Source organism: Drosophila serrata, unplaced genomic scaffold, assembly GCF_035046125.1.
Source record: "Drosophila serrata isolate PLE 108 unplaced genomic scaffold, ASM3504612v1 contig_295, whole genome shotgun sequence".
Classification (NCBI taxonomy): Eukaryota; Metazoa; Arthropoda; class Insecta; order Diptera; family Drosophilidae; genus Drosophila; species Drosophila serrata.
This window is the reverse complement of record NW_028257193.1, coordinates 106,882-128,656: the sequence shown is the minus strand read 5'-3', so window position 1 is coordinate 128,656 and position 21,775 is coordinate 106,882. Positions and strand designations below refer to the sequence as shown.

Here is a 21,775-nt window from a genome sequence, read left to right as displayed (position 1 = left end):
TATATATATATGAATAAGGATATGCAAGGATGAAAGGCAAGCAGGATGTGAGGGGTGGCAAAGCCTATTAGAATTTGGAGGAACTTTAGGTTTAGCTATAGCCTGCAATGCATATGGATAACACACGAACGTAAACAGATATGCCTAAAGACCTTAAATGTTTGAATAAATTCAAATATTTTTAGCTAGATCCATGAATATATCGGGTTTAAAGCTTTCCAATTATTTTAAATTGTTGAGCTTTGTAAACAATATTAAATAAATCAATTGAAAATGAAACCGTACTCTTTTAATTATCAATAACATGTATGCTTCACACATTGTTAGTGTTTTGTGGTCATGTTCAAATCACTTTTGCTTTTTATTGTAAACTGTAAATTAGTGTTTTCAATGCTCGAATTTCATTGGAAAATATGGAAAAATATATCAAAAATGTAAAAAGAAATGCATGCAATATATATTTTTGAACACTAGATAAATTGCGCATAAATAATAGACAGTAGTGGACAGGTGACATCATCATCATCATCATTTCCATGTTATAATATATATTGCATAACCAATTTTGATGTGACTTTGTTCAAGTTTTTGCTGAATAAGAAACCTAATGAATATCCGTCGAGTGCTCCGCCCTCTTTGGAACTCAAACATGCACCTGTTGGGGCCATGAATTTTCCAAAAATTTCCACTCACTCGAACGCACCACCACCCATCAATTATATAAACCATCAGGCCACAGGCCATAAGCGCAGCGGCACAAAAAAAGTAACGTAATCAAATTCATATAGATGTCAATGGCAGTTCGGGGGAAGTACCAGTATATACACCAGTACACACAACACGCACAACACTCCGACACCTTTGGCTGCCCATTGACTGGCTGACTTGCTGGCTGCCTGCCTGCATTCATTGAAATTCAATTGAGTGCGCGTGCAAGCCAAAAGAAAATCCGTAAAGGATCCCGATGATGATGATGGGTTTTTCGGGGTTTGGTAATATAAAGGGGAAATAGTGTTCGAAATGCTGCAATTTTCGCACCTAAAGAAGTGCAAAGCTCGCACACGGGCAATGGGCAGCGTCAGCAGCCAAATCGCTTGGGAAGCAGGAAGCAGGAAACAGGGAATATATATTATATATGTATGTATGTATATAAAATGCATATGAAATACGTATTGAATTACGAAAAATGAGAAATTTTCCAACTCTGCTGGGCTGTGAATTTATGCTCTTTGTGGGTTAAGGGGAAAGATGGGGGTTTTTGGGCATCCTTGGCCACACAAACTAATGCCCATTGAATTCACTGCCAAAGGAGCAGCAGCAGCAGCAGCAGCCTGGATTCTGGGTCCTTCTGGGAATTGTTCAAATATTTATGAAAATATAATTTGACCCACAACAGCAAATTGTTTGTACCTGTGGGGGCGATGGTGTGTGCATGGTGTGTGTAAGCTGCTCTGACTTGCATATAAATTTCTGCATATTTGACAATGACATTACGCACGCACACACATACGCACGCACCTCGATCCTGTTCGCAAGGATACTCGCATTTGTTTGCCAACTTATTGTTGTTGGTTCTACAACTGCATCTGCCAATGCCTGGTCTCCTCTTGCCCTGCTGCCTTCGAAAAATGCTATGCGTTATAAAACGAGAATGCTCTTATGTCACCTGACAGGTATTTCACCACAATTCAACACAACAGCAGCAGCACGGCAAAAACAATTATTGCATAACGGTTGGCCACCCATGAGCGCAGTCTGGAATTTCCTAAAAAGGGGTAACCAATATAAGGTTCCAGAAAACCCACAATCATTTCACTTATGAGTAGGGGTTTGGCAGTGAAACGTCTCTGGATTGCAGAAGCAATTATGGGATTATTCAATTACACAACATAATCTGTCAGAGTCTTTTAAACATATGAACGTGCACGGAAATGAGCATAAATCATTTGTGCTTTTAAAGTTCTGAGGAAGACGCTGCGAATAACTAATTGAAAATAGTTTAACTGCCTTAAGTATGTCGCAAAGAAGTGGGCATTGGAAGCAGGACACTGTCCTCCCACTATATCTCTCTGCCTCTATAACTTACTTAATAAGCTCAAATATTTCAATAAGAGCTGGCATGCAGCAATTTCCGATAATTTATACAACCTCTTGAGCTTGTTCCCACGGCATCCTGGCATCCCATCATCAACAATGTCAGCAACAAAGGCAGCAACAACTTGCTACTCCGCTCCGACATCATTATTTTTTCAATTTCCCCTCATTTAAATTTAAATGCAGCGGCAGCTCAAGTGGGAGGCTGCATCGGTGGCTGTCCCGGGTGTCCCGGGCGCCTGCAACCTTTGGCTTCCTGCTACCGTAATTTATACGATTTGTTAGCATCAAATGGGAAGATTACCACCCCCGCTTGACTTCCGCATCCTTTCTTATGCCCTCCCTCCACTTCTGCCAAGCAGCCTGCAGGCCAAGATTGGAACCCTGCCCGGAGATATACTGTTAATTTCCTCGTTCCTGTCGTACGTGGGCTGCTTCTCGCGCCGCTACCGGGAGGAGCTGCAGCACAAGATGTGGCTGCCGAACTTTCGCAAAATCGATGTAAGTAGCCGAGTAAAAGTGCCGGCCCTTTCACTTGACAAGTCGTGCGACTTAGCTCTCTATCCTTGCTAAATTTTTTTTTTGCTCCTTTTGCCCGTTTCCATGGCAGCCGCATATCCCGCACACCGAGGGCGTCGATACCCTGGCTCTCTTCTCGGATGACGCCCAGATAGCCGCCTGGAACAATGAGGGTCTGCCCATGGATAGAATGTCGACGGAGAATGCCACCATTCTGCAATACTCCACGCGATGGCCAATGATGATTGACCCGCAACTGTAAGTGCATGTAATTACCTTAAATTAATATTCTCTCTTGCGGGGAAATAAAGGAAAAGCTTGTAGGGTAGCTTGTTTTCCCAAAAAGGTTAAGATAAATGTTAAAAATTGTAATTCAATTTCCAGCCAGGGCATCAAATGGATCAAGAATCGCTTTGGCTCTGATCTCGTAGTGCTACGTCTACGACAAAGGGGCTTCCTCGAGGCCCTGGAGAAGAGCATCTCGCAGGGTGACACTGTGCTGATCGAGCAGATTGAGGAGACAATGGACACCGTACTGGAGCCATTGCTTAGTCGGGCGCTGATCAAGAAGGGGCGTTACCTACGCATAGGAGACAAAGAGATCGAGTTTCATCCCAACTTCCGGCTTATTCTGCACACCAAGCTGCCCAATCCTCATTACAAGCCGGAAATGCAAGCACAAACAACACTAATTAATTTCACAGTCACACCGGATGGTCTAGAGGAGCAGTTACTCGCAGAGGTTGTCAAAATCGAACGACCGGATTTGGAGCAAATGAAAACGGAAGTGACGGTGCAGCAGAACAAGTTCAAGATATCACTAAAGGCGCTGGAGGACGAGCTGCTGGCCCGACTGGCCTCCGCTGGGGAAAATGTCCTGGACGATCATGCGCTGGTGATTAATCTGGAGAATACCAAGCGCACCGTGGACGAGATTGAGGCGAAGGTACGCGAAGCGAGAGTCACCACTCTGCAAATAGATGATACCCGGAACATATATCGATCGGCGGCCAAGCGGGCTGCCATCCTGTATTTTGTTCTCACAGATCTGAGCCGGATCAATCCCATTTACAAGTTCTCTTTGAAGTCCTTCATGCATGTCTTCCGGCAGGCCATTGCCCAGGCCGCCGAGTCTAAGATCTTTGAGCGCCGCGTGCTCCATTTGGTGGACTCCATCACCCTGCAGACATATCGCTACACTTTGCGGGGACTTTTTGAGGCGGACAAGCTGACATTTACCTCGCACATGACACTGCGCATCCTTATAGCCGCGGAACAGGTGGCCAAGGATGAGACGGACTTCTTGCTACGCTATCCTCACGATCCAAGCACTTTGTCACCACTGGACTTTGTGGGCCGCAGCGCATGGGGCGGCATCAAGTCACTGACGTTGATTGAGCACTTCTACGGCATTGACAAGGACATGGAGAACTACACGAAGCGGTGGCGCAAGTTCATGAGCAGCGATGCCCCCGAGCGGGAGCAGTTTCCCGGTGAGTGGAAGCACCGCACTCCGCTCCAGAAGCTGTGCATCATCCGTGCGTTGCGTCCCGACCGCATGACCTACGCCATGCGGCAATTCGTGGAGCAGACAATGGGTAAATCCTATGCTGAGGTGCAGACGCCGCCCTTTGGAGCCATTTTCCAGGAACTGAATGCAGCCACACCGGCTTTTTTTATTCTCTCTCCCGGTGTGGATCCCATCCGAGATGTGGAGCGCTACGGGCAACGACAGGGCTTTCACACAGAGTCCGATACTCTGGTCAATATCTCCCTTGGCCAGGGCCAGGAGCTGCTAGCTGAGCAGGCCATTCACCAGGCTTTGGCTTCCGGCCAGCAGTGGGTCATCCTACAGAACATCCATCTGGTGGTCAACTGGTTGCCCACACTGGAGAAGCTCATCGAGCGCATCGTATTGCAGAGTGAGACGGAGGGCGAATCCAGCTTCAGGCTCTTCATCAGCGCCGAGCCAGCTCCGGATCCGCAGTATCATGTAATACCGCAGGGCATCCTGGAGTCCTCGCTGAAGGTGGTCAATGAGCCGCCGTCAGGGATGGCGGCCAACCTGCACAAGGCCTGGGACAACTTCTCGCAGGACGCCTTAGAGACGTGCACACAGGAGGCTGAGTTCAAGTCGATTCTGTTCGCTCTGTGCTACTTCCACGCGGTGGCCGGTGAGCGGCGCAAGTTTGGACCGCAGGGCTGGAACAAGGTGTACCCATTTAACATCGGTGACCTGACCATTTCGGCCAGCGTCCTGCACAATTACCTGGAAGGCAGCAACAGGATTCCGTGGGAGGATCTGCGTTACCTGTTTGGCGAGATAATGTACGGCGGACACATCACGGATGACTGGGACCGCCGCCTGTGCCAAACGTATCTGGAGGAGTTGCTCCAGCAGGATCTCATCGATGGGGACTTTGAGCTGTGTCCAAATTTCCCGGCTCCCCCCAATCTCGATTTTGAGGGCTATCACTTGTACATCACGGAGATGCTGCCTGAGGAGAGTCCCCTGCTATATGGACTACATCCGAATGCAGAGATTGGCTTCCTGACCACCGCCTCGGAGCAACTGCTGCGCACCATCTTTGAGCTGCAGCCACGCGAATCGGAGCTGAGTTCCCATTGTGGGGCACCGCGCGAAGAGCTCGTAAAGATCATGATCGACGACTTCCTGGACAAGCTGCAGGACGAATTCAACCTCCAGGCACTGCTCAATCGCGTCGAGCGCAAGACACCCTTCGTGGTGGTTGCCCTGCAGGAGTGCGAGCGGATGAATGCCCTCATAAGAGAGATCAAACGTTCCCTTCGAGAACTGATGCTGGGATTGCGGGGTGAGCTGACCATCACCCAGGAGATGGAGCGCCTGGATCATGCCATTTTCTACGATCATGTGCCGGGTGCTTGGGCTAGGTTGGCCTATCCTAGCATGCTGGGTCTCCAGGCCTGGTTTGCGGATCTCTTGCACCGGCTCAAGGAGCTGGCCGGCTGGCTGAATGACTTTAAGCTGCCCTGCGCCATCTGGCTGGGTGGACTCTTCAATCCGCAGAGCTTTCTTACCGCCATCATGCAGGAGAGTGCGCGAAAGCATGACCTGCCGCTGGACAGGATGCTAATCAGTTGCGATGTCACCAAGAAGCAAAAGGACGACGTCACGTAAGTAAAGTTGTTAAATTTTACATTTTAAATCAAATCCTTACCTTGGGACAGCCTGCCACCCATGGAAGGTGCCTTTGTCCACGACCTGTATATGGATGGAGCCAGCTGGGATTGCCAGTTGAACTCCATTGTGGCCCTGCGACCCAAGGAGATGCTCTGCGCCATGCCCGTCATCTACATCAAGTCCATTGTCCAGGAGAAGCAGGAGCTGCAGCGTGTCTACGAGTGTCCCCTGTACAAGACAAGGTAGGGGGGTTCTCTTCTCATAATTGGTACTTAATATTTGTAAACTAACTTTATTCTGCTCCCTTTTAGGTCTCGTGGTAACACCTACGTCTGGACCTTTAATCTTAAGACCCGGGAACGCCCTTCGAAATGGATTTTAGGAGGAGTAGCACTTCTACTGCAACCATAAATATTGTGTGTTTTAATTTAGTAGCACTTCTACTGCAACCATAAATATTGTGTGTTTTAATTTAATATACATACTTGTAGTATAAATATAATAATCATTAATAAATAACAACATATATATGTGGAACAGGCAAAAACACATGCTTTTTTTAATAGATTTCGCCTCGAGTGGCGAGGAAACGCCTTCCCCGATATACCCATAAATATATGACTAATCAATTAGTAGATATTTATAACTTCCAACACACCTATTGACGCGTCACTCGCAGTGCGCAACTCACGTGAACCTGGCGAAATTGTGACGAAACGGAATATATGTATAGCTTATCTAATATTGGGGAAATCATGTGCTGAACCGGCTATCTGTTGCCATGCCAAGTAAGTCACGCACCAGAGAGAGCCAATAAGTTTCTTAAATTCTTCGGAATGAATTTGAGAATTTCTTCGTTCCATTTCATATATGAAGACAACAAAGAATGTGGGTGTGTATGTATGTCAAGGTGTATGGGTGACAGTGCAGTTTTTACTAGTTTCGTCTTGTTTTATTTAACTATGATTAGTATTTAATTATGATCAGTAAGTATCTATGACCAGTTAGTATCAATAAACATTAAGTAACTATAATTAGTGATTAACTATGACCAGTAAGTAACTATGATCAGTAAGTATCTATGACCGGTAAGTCTGTATGATAAGTTACTAACTTTGAACACTAATAAACAATGACTTGCAATTTTTGTAACAACACATTTCTGATATTTGGCCGGCAGAAGTCACTTCGTTCCGGGGATATTAGAACTAGTTGGGAATCATATGCATCCATGTGCGTAAGTAACTATGACCAGTAAGTAACTCTGATTAAGTAACTTTGAACAGTAAGTATCTATGACCATAAGTAACTATATCTGTAAATATCTAAAGTATCTAAAAGTATGAGTAAGTATCTAAGTATGTAAAGGGGACCATGGCAATAAACATAAAAATTGGAATATAAAGTCTAGATCATGTCATGGTTAAGACTTACCGCAGTAAACGACACGTCATTGCTTACTTCCTTCCAGTTAGTGACCAAGAATCCCAGAGAGCTTCTTCCTAGTCATCCAGATGTTTTGAGTTGGCCACGTCATATTTTTGAGGTCGAAGGCTGATCACTTGCACTATCACTATCGATGTAAACACTAGGTACCCCTAGGACAGACTGAGGCGCGCGCGACCTCAGCGCCTCTATTTATAGTCCCCGAGGAAAGAGAAGAGAAGAGAAAGTGAGTGTGAGTGCGCGGGAGAGGAGTTGCCTCTAGAGATCAACATAAAACGATAGACATAGAGAAAGAGAGGGAGAGGCAGAGAGAAACAGCGAGCTATTTAATTTAACTATGACTATAACTAACTAAAATTTAAGCTATTTGAATGAAACTATGTAGTTATTCTTCCATATTATTTAGTATAGTACATATATAAGTCGGACCGAGGCCAATCGGTGGACTATATATATACATATATATGTATAGCTGCCATAGGAACGATCGGAAAATTGTAGGAAAAAAAATTCTAACTTTTCCAGTTTTCAACAGATGTTCAAATTTGATATATAGCCATTATATATTAATCTAGAATTTTGTGTGAAATTTTATAAAAATCTGACTACAATATCATGTTGCTGCCATACAAACGATCGTTATAGAGGAAAATGAAGGTGAATGAAATGATAGCAGCCATAGCTTTATTGTTTTTTAGCACAGTGTTAGTTAGTTTTAACAGGCCAAGTGAGCCTGGAATCCTCTTCTTTATATTCACATTCACAAGTTTCACATTTTGATGGCTAATGAGTCCCTTGTCCCTACGTATACGTAATATTTCATCAAAATATACACATTGCGTATACGCCTCCTTTAGCTGTGCTACAAATGCAATCAATTTAAAAGCGTGGCCCAGCTACTAACTATGCCGGTTATTAAAATTTTGAAAGTATTATCGCTAACTTTCTTTGATTTCAGTGACTGAAATTCTGAAGCTTTTGCAGTACCTTGAGGCCCTCTTCCTGGTACTCCTGCTTGGATATCCAAAAACCGTCGCGATCCTTTGCCACTTCCGCAAGAACAGCACCACCAATAAAGACCATTTCCTTGCGTCGTGGCGGATCCTCGATACGTATTTTAAATTTCGACAGCTTTTCCGTATCGTTCTTAAGTACACGCTCCAAGTACAGCTGCTTGATCTCTCGCTCCAGACGACTGGGTAGACCCGGATACATGGTGCAGCCGCCGGACAGCACAATGTGCCTGTAGAGCTCCGAACGGATATCAATGTCCGCCGACTGGATGGTGTTGAAGACAAGTTCCGCAATGCCCGGCCCCTCGACGTTAACTAAATGCGGCTGAAAGAGAGCTTCCGGGGCCGCGAATCGTTCACCACCGACCCTGATCACACGTCCATCGGGCAGTGTGTAGGACTCCACCAGCACCGTGGTCTCCAGGGCCAGACGCTGCTCCATCTCGATATCGTATCCGATGTAGCAGAGCTTCTCCTTCAGAATGCGCACCGTTTCAAAATCAGCCGAGTGATTGAAGGCATAGCCACGACTCAACAATAACTTAGTCAAATAGTGGGTAATATCGCGACCTGCGATATCCAATCGTCGCGTCAAATGGGACAGGGAATACTCCTGATAGACGGGACATATATGGGTTACACCATCGCCGGAGTCAATCACCACACCAGTGACCAAACCTTGGGCATATAGAGTCAGCACGGCCTGGATGGCAATGTAAGCAGAGTCGAAGCCATACTTCTCGAACATCACTTCAATCATTTTCTCGCGGTTCTTCGTGGGATTCATTGGCGGCTCTGTCAGCAGGATCTTTGTATTTGTCGGATCGATATTCATCTTCTTGGAGCCGAACGTGTAGTCCCACACGTGGCACATATCCTCCCAATTCCGGACCACGCCCTTTTCCATTGGATAGGTTAAGTCCAGCAGGGAACGCAGCTGTGAGGCTTCATCGCCGACTATCACATCGGCGATATGCAAATCCCTGACTGCCATGTCGTCGATACTGTTTCCCGCCCGGATAATGGGCCGGCCCACCACGGATGGAAAAACAAAGGCGGGAAAATTGCTGCCGGCATATCCACACTTGATGAACCCTGACCCATTGTCACAGACGATGACATTGCGACCCTTGCTGTCCATGTCTTCAGAGCTCAAACTGAAGCTGCAGTTCCTTTTGCTCTGAACTTCTTGTGTATGAGTGTTAAAGTGTTCCTCTAATATTTTGCCAAACTATTTGTCATTTTATGATGTATAGTTTTATACATGTAAAATAAATTAATCATGTATATTCAAATAAAAATATAATATATATGGGGTAACTATGAAGCAAAAGGCAAAATGATGTCAACAATATTTCGTTGTCTCATTGTGACGTCTCCAATAAAATTTATTTTAAAATAGGCATCGAATGAGATTGAAAAGATAAAGCTTGGTCAACATTTAATACGGAATATTTCAGTGACGACATGGGAATTATATATTTGAAACATTCCTCAGGGCAGACTGAAATAATTCCATTAAAAATATGACTTTTTTTGAGATAATTCAGTCGTCTTCATGAAATTCTAAAAGCTAATTATGAAATATGCCCGCTTAAGTGAAGTGACGACTAACCAAAGTCCAGAAAACGCTTGACGATTGGAATTTCTAGACACTGTAGGTTTCATAAAGTATTTTGAGCTTAATAATGAGCAATCATAAATCTATTTTTATGATATTTTATGACTATTAAGATTACAACAAATTATTTCCCTGGAATATGGCTTAGTTTGTATAACTTTTTTGTATCATTGTATGAATTAAATCCCCTTTTATGAGTGTGATTTTTATAGAAATAGGTAAATAACATTTGCAATAATTATATTATATATGTCTCATTATTAGCTATAAATGTAGATAAATATTTCCCTTAAATGTTACTAATTTCTTTAAAGTTCAAATGACATTTAATTCATAGAATGTTCCAATTCATCTACGAACTATTCCCCCATTGATTTATTGGAAAACTAAGCTAGACCGCAACTAATCGTGTGTTTTTATAGAAATACCTCAACACGTCGAGCATGTCTTCGTCGCCAGACCGGCATGCTCCGTCTGTCATCCGGTGACTTTGACCACCAGCTGCCCACGTGCGCGCATAATCGCCAGACTGACGTAATCGGCAGACCGATTCCAGTTCACTTGCTCCGCTCTCCGCCGATCGCCATGAGGCCCCTGCCACCGGGCAATCACGTGAATAGCTAATATACTCGTAATACTCGTAACTGTTAGTGCAATCAATGAAAGTCTTACGCGCCTCCGGAACCCGAGCCCGCTCAGCGTCTGGATGATTAGAGCTATTGGGCCATTAGGTGATAAGGTGTTGTTGCTGGCATTTGCCTTTACGATTCGCGGAAAGGTGACACACACCACCCGCCAGGGGAAAGTTACTGACTAGCGTATAGAAAATCGGTGGGGGCTCGTCACCGGGGCCACACGGCGGCTGCGTGATCTGGCTGATATAGTTACTAGAACCCATTAACCAGCTGCTAACGAGCTTGGCCCCCAACGAATGGGGTTTATTGACTGATACTTAGTTGTAGTACATTATATATATACATATATGCATTTGTTAACATTTTCCTTTGACGTCAAAGGGGATGAGCCTTTAACCTTAGCCCTCTGAAATAAAGGGAGAAAACTATTCCCAAAATTGTACGTCAATTTGCCATAAGTTGTTACACAGAGAAATATTACTACGAGTGTTCGGGTATCGAATAATTTAATTTACAAACTTAATTAGCTTGATAAGATTGAGTGGTAATTGTGATTATTATTCTAATTGAAGAAAAAAATATATTTTATTTAGTTGGCTTTTTGTATCCTTCATTTTTTGAGTATTAATAAACGTTTAATCTTTATTTTTTATAATTTTCCCCAGTGTGTTTAGCAGTGCTCTAACCTGAGGAGAGCTCCTTACCTAATTGTTTCATCAAATGTTTGTATTCGTTTTATTTTTCGTGCGAAATATATGGCTGTCTGGGTCTGTATGGCCAACTCTCGCACCGGGAGTATTCCCCGGCCACGAAGGCTACACGTGACAGCTAATGGTGCGAGCTGCTTCGGAGCCACCTCCAATCAACCCCACAGTGGGGCCCTCCTCAAGATCAGGGAGGGCTTTGCACATAGATAAAAAAAAAGCGCTCGTTGCCCCGAACCAGACAATTCCAACAGAAGTCGGAACGGACGCTATCGCCGACGTCGACGCCTCGTCCGGCGGAAAAGTATTTAAGCGAGAAATGATTGGGTATGACAAATCAGAAGTGAAATAAGTGAGCAACAGCAAGCAACAGGCTGCTAGCCGCAAAAAAAAAACAGCACTAAAGAGACATCTAAAAATTGCTCAAGGTAAGAGGTAAGGGAATTTTAATTCACAAAAAATATTTGGCACACTTGGTCTTGCCAAGAAATATAGTAAATTTATATGCCCGCTGATCACGCTCAGTCAACGTGAACTAACCCCCAGTTCCGGTTAAGTTTGCAGAATCCAAGACACGTCACAGAAATCGAAGGAATGGCCACCGCATCAGCTCATCTGCCCATCCAGAAGCGCCAGTCGTACGCGCACAACGGTGAGCCCGGCTGCCAGGGACTGGACGAGGTGAACCGCATGTTCCGTAACTTTTGGGACCCGACGGCCTACTGGGTGTGCGATAAGCAGGGCACCCGCGCCCGCCTCCAACGCTGTCCCCAGTCGCAGCTGTACTCCGAGGAGCTGGGCCGCTGCATTCCCTACACGGACTGGTCCTGGACGGACCCCAAGGAGCCGCCAAGTCGGCCCAAGAACAGCCAGTCGGTTTCGACCAAACAGTGATATTTCGCTCTTAATTTAAATTCTACTCTCTAAGACACAAACAACCTCAATAGGCTTACGTTTTATGTTTACAAAATACCTTTATTTTTTAAATGAAAATAAGAACAATATCAGTACAAAAATGAAGAGTTGCTCGTGTTCAACAATTTGAGGGCATTGTTTACTTTAAATCTTAACTACAATGGGAATGCACGCTTCCGTCAGGACTAAAAGGAATGGAATGTATCGAGTGCTAAAGCGAAACAAAATTATATGCGAGAGGCATATTAAGCGCTGCCTGCGCCCCTTTGTAGGATGGGGATCATCCGAGGCGCTGCTATGCTTCCCGGCTAGTCAGTACATTTAGCTACATATTTGGACTAATGACTGAAGTTTAGGGAATGTTAAACCAGTTACTATGATGGATATCCCCCGAAAATATAGCTGAGATGCTGGAGAAGAAAAAGAGGATACAATAGATAATAGAATAACCGAATTTCGCGTTTGGGAATATCCCATGTTAATATTCTGTCTAGAGCTCCACGTTGACGCCCTGCTTGTTGATGACCTTCAGCTTTTCCTTCTTTGGCGGCTGGGTGTCCGAGGCAATGGGCTCCTCCACGGGCGCTGGCTTTTCTGGCACTGTGCGCTTGGTGGTCGTTGTAGCCGGCTTTGGCGTAGTGGTGGGCGTCGTCGTCGTCGTCGTCGTTGTGGTGGGTGGCTTAGTTGTTGGTGGCTTAGTTGTTGGTGGCTTGGTTGTTGGTGGCTTGGTTGTTGGTGGCTTAGTCGTTGGTGGCTTAGTCGTGGTGGTGGTGGTAGTGGTTGGCTTCTGTGTAGTCGTTGTTGTGGGTTTTGGCGTGGTGCTGGGCTTTGGCGTCGTTGTGGTGGTTGTCGCCTTGGGCTTCGGCGTGGTTGTTGCGCTCGGTGGTGGTGCACCAATAGAAGCCTCCAAACCATCACCCTCGACGCGAACGTTACGCACCTTGATTGTGGGCTGCTTGGACTTTGGAGACTTCACGCGCGCCACATACTGGTTGCTGGGAGAGCCCAGGAAAAGGAAGTCCTGGAACTCCAGAACGTGCGAAACGGAGGAGGCCACTTTATCGAAGCCGTGCAGGGAGCCCACAATGTTGCCGTTCCAGTCCACGCGTACCACGGTGGTTCGCTTGGGGGCTAGCACAGTAATGCTCTCCATGTGACCCACGAAGTGAACAAAGCGCTGCGAGAACTTGTTCGGATAGACGCTGTTCAGGTAGCGGAAGGGCAACTCGAACAGGGCCAGCATACGGGCCAAGAACAAACGAACACTGGGGAAGCGCGTGAAAATCGTGGCCCCGTTCGGATGTTCGCTATCGGTGCTGAGGACCAGTGGAACCCAAATTCCCTCGGCGTCGGGAGTTAGGTTGTCGGGCAATCCTGGCAATCCATCTACGAACACCTCGCTCTGGCCGGCCTTAGGGCCCTTCAGATGGTACTTGGTCAGGCGCAAGGCGGCCGTCTCGGCCACGACGAGGAAGTCCTCGTTGGGGCTGATAACCACACCGTTGGCAAAGACCAATTCGTCCAGCAGCACCTGGCTCACATTCTTCGATCGATCGTATTTGAAAAGACTGGAAGGGAGAAGAGGAGAAGAAAGCAGGGACCGTTAGAGTGACCATTAGACCCGTTCAACCCGAAACCGGTTTTGCGTTCGTATTACAGTCTAGCGTCTGTAATTCGAAACAATTCGTCGGGGTTTTGGATAACTATTTGGTGAAGGGAATAGAGTATTCAGTGAAACTAATATTGCCACTTAAATTCCCTTTTAACTATGAAATATTCGTAGAAAAATAATAAAATAATAAATACAAATATCTTTTGTTAGCCAACCAAAAATTAAGAGTAAGTTAAATTTCGTCGAAGTTAAAAATTAATTTAAATATTGCCGTAATCTACCCAATTTGTATCTGAACCATTGCATTTGCATTCAAATCAATTCCCTTCTTAAATTCTTAGAATCTTTTAAGCTTTCAAGAAATCAATTTAAGTTGAACTAATAACACACTCTGGTTTCCAATATAATAATAAATAGCTGACTTCAAGGTATTAAAGTTAGTTTTAAGGAAGCTCTGCTGTGATTAAGCTAGAAAGTTTCTTCTATAATTCGCGATGAACTCACCGGCCCGAGGGGTTACTAAAGATGGCAAAGACCAGGTCTTCGATGGTGAAGTCAGACGAGGAGTCTGTCCAGTAGATGTCTCCCTGTTTACTGACCGCCACACCATTGAATATCTTGGCGGGGCGATTGATGGACTTTCCAGCAAGCTCCTGGGCCGGGGACACCAGCAAAGTCTTCTTGTTCGTGCCCAGGTCCACCTGCCATAGGCCGTAGTAGGCGTCGGCGATAATGAGGTTGTTGCCCTGCGTATCAAAGGCCAATCCCAGAGGACGACCGCACCTCGACTCCTCATAAATGTCTTCTGTAAAGGGGGAGGCATTACGAACTGATAGACTCTTGTTTAATAACCCAAATACGCACCACAGGGCTGGCCGATCTTAGTGACATGAGTGACATGGTTGCTGGTTAGCTTGATGACCTCACCGCCATGGATGCCGGTATAGATCTCGTTGTTACGGGCTATCAGGCACTCAGGGCCGTACACACGCCCCTCCAGCAATCGCTCGGCGCCTTCCAGGTGAAAGTTCGGCTCCAAAGCGCCCTTCAGCTCCTTGGGTGGCGGCACACTGGTGGGGCGGGAATATGTTCGGAGATTAGAACGCTTATTACGTCAATTGTAACCGTAATACAACTTACATGAACTCCTTGAAGGGGAAGGTGGTGCGCGGCGGCAGACCGGGCAGCATTATGATAATGAGGAAAAATACCATGAAGTTCATGATCCTAAGACCCAGCCCGTACAGAAGGCCCATGATTGCTTCGTTCTCTATCCACCGATCACAAAATATAGACCAAAAGAAACGGTTTTCAAGCAATATCACCAAGAAAAAGCGACACGACGGCAAAGTTCAATCAGAAAACACAAAAGTCATCATCGGAGCCGGTAGAGCTGGCCAAAACATCGATTACCACATCGTTCGGTAAAATCAAAATGAACTCCACTCTAACACTCTCCTACAAAGAATTACAATTCTTGGCTTTGTTAGCTTGGGTTTTAATGCAGATTTAATCATCACAACTAATACAATTATTTATTTATAAATACATTTTTTTGAATAACGAATATACCTTAAATTGCATAATGTTGACATATGAAGATGAATAAACCTGAGTATGACCCTAACCGTTTCGGAGAAGGTATGTTTTCGATATCAGGCAACGGTCACACGGCTGCTGCTGCTGTGTTTTGTTTTGGAAATTCTTCACAACGTCGCAGTTTTGGAAATGAGTGATAATAACAACACGGCTGGCAGTAAGGACGACGCCTTTAGCATGGACCACGACCAGGACCTGAGCAGCAAGCATTACTCGCGTTGCAGCAGCGCGGGCAGCACGCACACGCCCAACTCCTCGGCGCACAATTCAGGTAAATACATATGCATGCGGAGCTGTCACGCTGGCCAGGAGTGTTGTGGAGTGGGGCGGAGTGGGGGTCAGCTGATAAAGCTGGCATTGAATTTCTCAGATTATCAGCAGCAGCGTTTTATTACATTTTGTTCCCCATTGCTCTGTCTCACGCTCCCGCAGACGACGACGATGACAGCGGCGGCGATGCCCGACACTCGGCCGCGGCCAACTCGACGCTGAGCTACAAGGAGCGAAGGCGGGAGGCGCACACACAGGCGGAACAGAAACGGCGGGACGCGATAAAGAAGGGATACGATAGCCTGCAGGAGCTGGTGCCACGCTGCCAGCCCAACGACTCCTCCGGCTACAAGCTGAGCAAGGCCCTTATCCTACAGAAATCTATTGAGTACATTGGCTACCTCAACCAGCAGAAGCTCAAGCAGGAAGAAGAGGGTTCAGCGCTGCAAAAGGAGGTGACAGCGTTGCGGATTATTAAGAACGGCTACGAGAATATGCTGCAGCACCAGCAGGCGAACCCCGGGCCGGAGGAAGCTCGCCTCACCGACGAGGCCAAGTTCCAAGTGGTTAGTATTAGGTTTTACTATCAACCTTCCGCTCTAAAGAATCTGCTTCCTCTTTCACCAGTTCCAGGCCATCATGGAGGAAATGTTTGAGACATTCCAGCATATACCCATGGACAACTTCAAGCAGCTGACCACCGGCATTATTCCCTGGCTGGAGGAGCACTGCAAGCCGCACATTCTGCGGAACATCCTTAGTCGCACGCTGCAGCAGATGGCCCAAGAGGCCCAGGAGAAGCAGCAGCAGGCAATGATGGAACAAGAGAGTGGCGAGGGCTTCAGTTGATCTCGCAATGGTGGGTTTTGGGTTCATTCATTCGTTATTTCATAGGTTCTTTCGTTTCCGTTTCGTTTACTGCGTACAAAAACATTAAATGCGTCATTTAAATAGTTGTAAAAGCTGAAAGATTGCTACATTTTTGGCTTAATACTACTTTAGATTAGATAAAAAACTACATTTCACTACTGTGAGCCAAGTGTCTCCGCCAGGGAGGCTTTAGTCACGGTATCACCCAGCATCTTCAGCAGTTCATTTAGCACGTCTCGGGTATATGGTTTAAAGCGACTCACTCGCTCCTTCGTCACGTCCAGTGATGTCAGGAGCTCCTCAAAGAACTCCTTCAGACGTTGCTCAGCCCAAACATGCCGTGCTTCGTGCCGGAGCTTTTGCACACCCGACGTCAGAGTATAGATCAGTCCCTCGTAAAAGTTCTCCTCGTCGAGACGGGCAGCCAGTTTGGCGCTGGTCAGCAGAACCGCTGGCAAATCGCAGCGGAACTCATGCGAGCGAACAAAGCAAGTGGCTGCCAATTGGCGTACTTGGTCACATTTATGGCGCAAAAGCCGCCAGCTTAGGCGACGAAAACGAAGTAGCAAGGGGCTGGGATCCCTGCCGCCCGAGGTACGCAGGTGCTCCACCTTGGATAAGAAGGCCAGGAACAGGATGATCGATGAGGTAACCTCTTGACGATCACAGCATTCCAGCATATGTTCGCAGGCCTTGGGCAAGAGGCAGCCCAGCTCATCGTAATCCAATTCGCTAGGTTCCCATGTGGGTCGCGACTCAAACTCCGTGGCCTGACGCTGACCGACCAACTTGCCCAGACTGGCGCCAAACAGCTGAAGCGCCGCATTCGAGATGGTCCACTCGGCGTTGTCAATGTGTTCCATAGCCACCAACAGAATCTCATTGTAGTACTTGCTCATCGCCGGTCTCAGTTCCGTGTCGCGCACCAAAACGCAGAGATAGTGCAGCACCAGAGCTTCCCAGCGATCATGATTGCTGCTGTCCGGAGGCGTATTCTCCGCCAGACGCTTATCGTTTAGCCTCTTGAGTATCTGCTGCACTGCTCGGTGCAGGATCACACGCTGCCGCGGATTGTCGTTCTTGAGGACGTGTAGGAACATAATGGCAAAGCCAGCGCCACGCCGCGTGGTGCTCACCTGCCGGCTCTCTGTCAGCAGTTCTCGTTCCAGACAATCGTAAAGCATTTGGAAACCAGCATCCTGGCTCTCCAAGGTGTTGGTGATCCCACGGGTCAGTCTACCTATGCTTAGACCGGCAGACTCAATAGCACCCTTGTGACGGCATAGCGTCAGTACCGATACGTTGATGTCGAGACAGCGGCGCAGGGCAACGATATTCGCGGTGGCAGTGGATTGAAGCAGGGAACAGCCAATGCTGGTAGCCAGATCGCAACAGCCCTAGACAGATTTAGAAATTAATATCAGTTCTTAAAAAAAATCGTTTTATGAGCGACTCACCTTCAATGTCAGCCAGAAACTCATCAGCAAATACTTCCGCCACGCCTCTGCCCCTTCTCCGGCCTTCAAGGAGCTCTCGTTGACTAGTAGATGCAGACTCTCGTCCATGTCCTGGAAGCTGGCTGCGGTGGCAGCCGTTTCATCCTGTCGTCGGGCATTGGCCAAATTGAGAAACTTCAAGATGCCACTAAGAATGCGCTCCAGCAGCGGCAACAGATCCTCCAGAGGCGTCTGCAATTCTGGCACTCCTGACCGCACCACCTCGTCCAGTCCACGAAGGTACCCAAAGAGATGACCTCCAGCCTTGGCTGCAAGCAGAGGATCCTCCATGTATGATTGCAGTTTTTCTTGTAACCCCTTGAGGCACACGTCGAATAATTTCTTGGCTGAATCCTGTTTTACCACCGCCAACTGAGAGTAGAGTGACACGAGTGAACATTCATCCACATCTGAGTTGTGGCACAGGCTAAGACATCGCTCCACACACAGCTCGGTATCCACGTGCCCCAACTGAATCAGTAGGGAGACCGTTAACTCTAAGGCATCATCGAAGCCCTGAGGATCGTTGAGGGACTCAAAAAGCTGCTTGGTTACCACCTGAGGCCGAAAAACGCCAAGCTCCAGAAGGAACGTGCCCATTCGTTGGTTCTGCTGGGTGCTGCACATCTTGGCATTTTTCGTTACGTTTTCGGCGTACAAAGACCTGTTCAGGATCTCTAGCAACTTGAGAGCAAATATCTTGGGCTGGTAGACCTCGCTCTTGATGTCGCGCTCGATGAGTTCCTGCAAGTGCGAAAAGAATCGCTTAATATTCACCGACAGGCCATCGCCTCCGGTCTTAAGCGCCCTATGGAAATGCTTGGCAGTGTGGTTGATGATGGTAGGTATCTTGCCCAGCATCGTGTTCCGGAACTCTGAACTCTCGACGCCACGATGCCGATCGACGAAGCTGTGAAAGAACTCCAGGCAATCTTCGACCGCAAAGTTGGCCAGGTTGTCGACCAGAAAGCGGAAAACTAGCAGCTGGGCCTCAGTTTCCAATTGGCTACAGTTGGTCAGCAGCTCTGTGCTGATTTTGAAGAAATGCAACTTAGAGGCGGCATAAATCTCTTTTGCGAACATACTAAAGATCAAGATGAGTCGCAACTGATCCGCCGGTGACCTTAAATCTTCGGAGCAGCCCAAAAACTCAACGATCTGTGGGTTGGCTTGGAGGAGCTCGAACAACACATCGCGTTGCTGGATCCGGAGGAACCATTGGGAATGAAAATTCTGGATCTCGGCAACACTGCCCCTGACCAACAGCTCCACACTGGCTGCAAGTAGTGCTGGTGAGCACTGATTGCTTAGGCTCTTCACCGGATACTGGCTGGCAGCCCTCAAACCCTTGTAGCTTAAGCTGAGGCGCAGACCGTTGAAAAACTCCGCCTCGCTTTGGTTAGTGGTTGCCAGAAGCTCGGGCAATGGGTGCGAATTGAGGATGCCGCTTAGCAGGTAGTACTTGTTGCGATTGGTCCAAGGCCAGAATTCTGCGATCAACCGGAAGTATGAAAATGCCCGTTCCTGCTGCTTACAGCAATGATTGTAAAGCGTCAGCGCCTCTTCTCGGGATCCAGTCTGGTTCTGGCGCTGAAGGCAGTGGTAGAAATGCTCAAGTCGCAGCGCTAACAACTCTAGTCGTGGAAACTTCTTCACCAAGAGATTGGTCGCCTTAAGCACGGCCATCAAACTGGGGCTGTTCCGTATAAGTGCTTCAATTATGGCTGTTGTGCACTTCTCCTCTAGCAGGTCAGCATCCAGTTGCTTCCAATGGTCGGTGAGCAATACGGACTGGAGCATGAGGAAACCACTGGCCTGTTCGCAAGACAACCGCTTTGGGAGATCCCCGAAGTGGGTATCCTTCAGCTCATACTTGTGTACTATGTGGTAGTACACACGGAAGCTGACGTTCAGGGCGGCTTGGTTGGCGCCGCCGCACGTGTCTCCCTGCATAGCCTCCGCCTCCTCCTCTTCCGCCCGTATTCGCTGGGCCAGCTGCAGGGCGGCGTCCTCCGGCAAGACATCTCCCAGGCTCTAGATAACCAATAGAGCTGTTAGATTTGGGAAGTATTTGGCGTTATGGCTCACCTGCAGGTAGGACAGACAGTCGCTGTGGCCGATTTTCGGGGGTTTTTTGCCAGACACAGACATACCCAACCGTTTTCGCGAGGGGTGGACAACAACAGTCGATTAATCGGCCAGGGATACGCGAAGCCGGCTCTTCGTTTGCAGTTCGATGATTGTGCAGTAAAAATATACCGAAACGTAACGGTTCATATTCAAATCTTAAGTTCGAAAATATGAAAGTATTGATTTGTATGGGTATTTATAACGGACATCTTTCAGAAAATAGCGGTGTCTTCTTTGAAAACTGTTTATAATCAGTATATAAGTTATTGTCCTATGTCTTATCATCTCGAGCTTGGAATATATAATATACACAAAAGCCAACACACAGGATATTTCCATTCCTTTTGCTTGCCCTCAAATATCTGTATCCATTAATTATTATTATTCCAATTGATAATTTAATGATCAGCAAAGGCGAGGCAAATAGACAATAGAGTATTTATGAAACTCTTCAATAAGTTTTAATAAAAAAGAGGGTTATATATCAACGAAGTTCCATTTTCTCTAAAAACTGTGCATATTAACGTAAACAGGTTACAAGATTATGCTACGATATAAAAATCAGAAGCGAAAAAGAGTTAAGAACTGTAAAAATGTGTTAATTCCGATTGAGAGTAACTATGAAATGAAAAAAAACCTGTACTAAGAGATTATTTTAGCCATCGGAGAGAAGAAAATTAGAGATTGCACTTTAGAGCTGCCGCGTCTGTCAATTTTACTGCTTTCTTTTTGTTTTCTTTCGCACAGAACTTTTTATTCATTCCAAGCTCGATATTATATACATATATTATTATACATCCATAAAGTAAGTACTTGTGTGAGTGTTCTACATTGCAGTGCATATGTCGTGTGTAAGTATGTGTCATACTTTTCATTCATTTTTTTTATATTATAACTCAGATAATTCGTGCGCTTTTCGCTCGGTATTCGTGCGATGCGTAATTCGTGCAGATGCGAAAGGTTTTTCCGCATTTTCCCAGCGCCACACTGCCGCGCTGACCATCCATATCCATGGAGTTGGGTTCAAGTTTCCTGTTCTGGCACCTCCAATTCGAACTCGAATTTCGGAATCCGCGACGGCACATTTTTCGGGTCCGCTCAATACTTGTAAATCTAGTTTCGACTTCGCCACATAGCTGACAGATACAAGGTACTAAGAAACTCAGATACTCGTTCTCATTCTCAGCCTCGCATCTGCCACCCCGAGTCTTAAGGAAGCTCGCTTGGCAGACGAATGGGAGTATTTTGAAGCAAGTACAAGTATTCAGCGATTGTTTTTGCATTTCTATGTACATATACTTTGTCGAAAAAGGGTTGCTGCTGCTCACCTGTGCACAGGTTTTTTTAAAACGCAAATTATCCCGATAGGGACGGTTGGGAGTAATATCTGCGTATCGGTTTTTACAGTGTCCCATCGATGTGGTGAACGTAGAAATATGATATGATTACTTTTTGTGGAATTTGATATCTGCACTGTTTAATCCAAAAGAAGACAGGCAAAAAACAATCGGTGCCTAAATTTTTCCATAAAAAAAAGCTTCTGACAAGCTTTGTTATTTATTGCATAAAAATATAGTATTTAGAGCGATACCAGAGGCAAGTTTCATATTAAATTGCAGTAGAAACTCTATAACTAAGTCCACTAGAAAAAAAAACAAGATCGAACATTAAAAAAAATTACAACTATA

The 21,775-nt window shown here is 46.3% G+C and overlaps 5 protein-coding genes, 1 long non-coding RNA gene and 1 pseudogene across 8 annotated transcripts in view; 3 read left to right on the top strand and 4 right to left on the bottom strand.

The window, feature by feature from the left end:
• Nucleotides 1-6,315, top strand: part of LOC110177348 (dynein beta chain, ciliary) — a 28,365-nt gene extending 22,050 nt beyond the window's left edge. Inside the window, exons 28-32 of the mRNA XM_086836926.1 lie at nt 2,457-2,595; nt 2,705-2,871; nt 2,998-5,769; nt 5,824-6,018; nt 6,088-6,315. Coding sequence (XP_086693052.1) covers nt 2,457-2,595; nt 2,705-2,871; nt 2,998-5,769; nt 5,824-6,018; nt 6,088-6,187 — 3,373 coding nt within the window. The 3' untranslated portion in view covers nt 6,188-6,315. The remainder of the gene's footprint in view (nt 1-2,456; nt 2,596-2,704; nt 2,872-2,997; nt 5,770-5,823; nt 6,019-6,087) is intronic.
• On the bottom strand, nt 5,558-7,471 carry LOC147643042 (uncharacterized). 2 transcript variants are annotated; one of them, XR_015272603.1, is made up of 3 exons: nt 7,211-7,471; nt 5,814-6,004; nt 5,558-5,725 (listed from the first exon to the last, which is right to left on the bottom strand). It is a non-coding gene; the product is annotated as an uncharacterized LOC147643042 (long non-coding RNA). The 2 variants fall into 2 exon arrangements; XR_015272604.1 differs by lacking the exon at nt 5,558-5,725 and adding an exon at nt 6,068-6,175 and having other exon boundaries at nt 5,933-6,004.
• Nucleotides 7,472-7,866: 395 nt separating this feature from the next.
• LOC110177396 (actin-related protein 2 pseudogene) lies at nt 7,867-9,581 on the bottom strand (annotated as a pseudogene). Its single transcript, XR_015272602.1, has one exon. The product of XR_015272602.1 is annotated as an actin-related protein 2 pseudogene (transcript).
• A 2,208-nt stretch (nt 9,582-11,789) lies between these two features.
• On the top strand, nt 11,790-12,215 carry LOC110177360 (uncharacterized). The gene has a single exon (XM_086836925.1). The coding sequence runs from the start codon at nt 11,790-11,792 to the stop codon at nt 12,087-12,089; it is 300 nt and encodes a 99-aa protein (XP_086693051.1). The 3' UTR covers nt 12,090-12,215.
• Nucleotides 12,150-15,185, bottom strand: Hmu (adipocyte plasma membrane-associated protein hemomucin). Its single transcript, XM_020944052.2, has 4 exons — nt 14,863-15,185; nt 14,587-14,792; nt 14,227-14,527; nt 12,150-13,678 (listed from the first exon to the last, which is right to left on the bottom strand). The coding sequence occupies exons 1-4, from the start codon at nt 14,976-14,978 to the stop codon at nt 12,601-12,603; spliced, it is 1,701 nt and encodes a 566-aa protein (XP_020799711.2). The 5' UTR covers nt 14,979-15,185; the 3' UTR covers nt 12,150-12,600.
• A 154-nt stretch (nt 15,186-15,339) lies between these two features.
• Nucleotides 15,340-16,553, top strand: bigmax (helix-loop-helix-leucine zipper transcription factor bigmax). Its single transcript, XM_020944072.2, has 3 exons — nt 15,340-15,592; nt 15,754-16,157; nt 16,219-16,553. The coding sequence occupies exons 1-3, from the start codon at nt 15,340-15,342 to the stop codon at nt 16,438-16,440; spliced, it is 879 nt and encodes a 292-aa protein (XP_020799731.2). The 3' UTR covers nt 16,441-16,553.
• LOC110177374 (uncharacterized) lies at nt 16,490-20,242 on the bottom strand. The gene is made up of 3 exons (XM_020944071.2): nt 20,046-20,242; nt 17,919-19,991; nt 16,490-17,858 (listed from the first exon to the last, which is right to left on the bottom strand). Exons 1-3 carry the CDS (start codon nt 20,106-20,108, stop codon nt 16,617-16,619), a joined length of 3,378 nt encoding a protein of 1,125 aa, XP_020799730.2. The 5' UTR covers nt 20,109-20,242; the 3' UTR covers nt 16,490-16,616.
• Nucleotides 20,243-21,775: the final 1,533 nt, after the last annotated feature.

Bases quoted from the DNA above. Each gene is read 5' to 3' on its own strand.
- LOC110177360 (XM_086836925.1), top strand. From the start codon at position 11,790: ATGGCCACCGCATCAGCTCATCTGCCCATCCAGAAGCGCCAGTCGTAC.
- Hmu (XM_020944052.2), bottom strand. From the start codon at position 14,978: ATGGGCCTTCTGTACGGGCTGGGTCTTAGGATCATGAACTTCATGGTA. The intron at 14,528-14,586 runs GTGCGTATTTGG...CCCCCTTTACAG, and splicing joins TAAGATCGGCCAGCCCTGTG to AAGACATTTATGAGGAGTCG. The intron at 13,679-14,226 runs GTGAGTTCATCG...TCTCCCTTCCAG, and splicing joins TTTAGTAACCCCTCGGGCCG to TCTTTTCAAATACGATCGAT.
- bigmax (XM_020944072.2), top strand. From the start codon at position 15,340: ATGACCCTAACCGTTTCGGAGAAGGTATGTTTTCGATATCAGGCAACG. The intron at 15,593-15,753 runs GTAAATACATAT...ACGCTCCCGCAG, and splicing joins CTCCTCGGCGCACAATTCAG to ACGACGACGATGACAGCGGC. The intron at 16,158-16,218 runs GTTAGTATTAGG...CTCTTTCACCAG, and splicing joins ACGAGGCCAAGTTCCAAGTG to TTCCAGGCCATCATGGAGGA.
- LOC110177374 (XM_020944071.2), bottom strand. From the start codon at position 20,108: ATGTCTGTGTCTGGCAAAAAACCCCCGAAAATCGGCCACAGCGACTGT. The intron at 19,992-20,045 runs GTGAGCCATAAC...TTGGTTATCTAG, and splicing joins ACTGTCTGTCCTACCTGCAG to AGCCTGGGAGATGTCTTGCC. The intron at 17,859-17,918 runs GTGAGTCGCTCA...AAATCTGTCTAG, and splicing joins GTTTCTGGCTGACATTGAAG to GGCTGTTGCGATCTGGCTAC.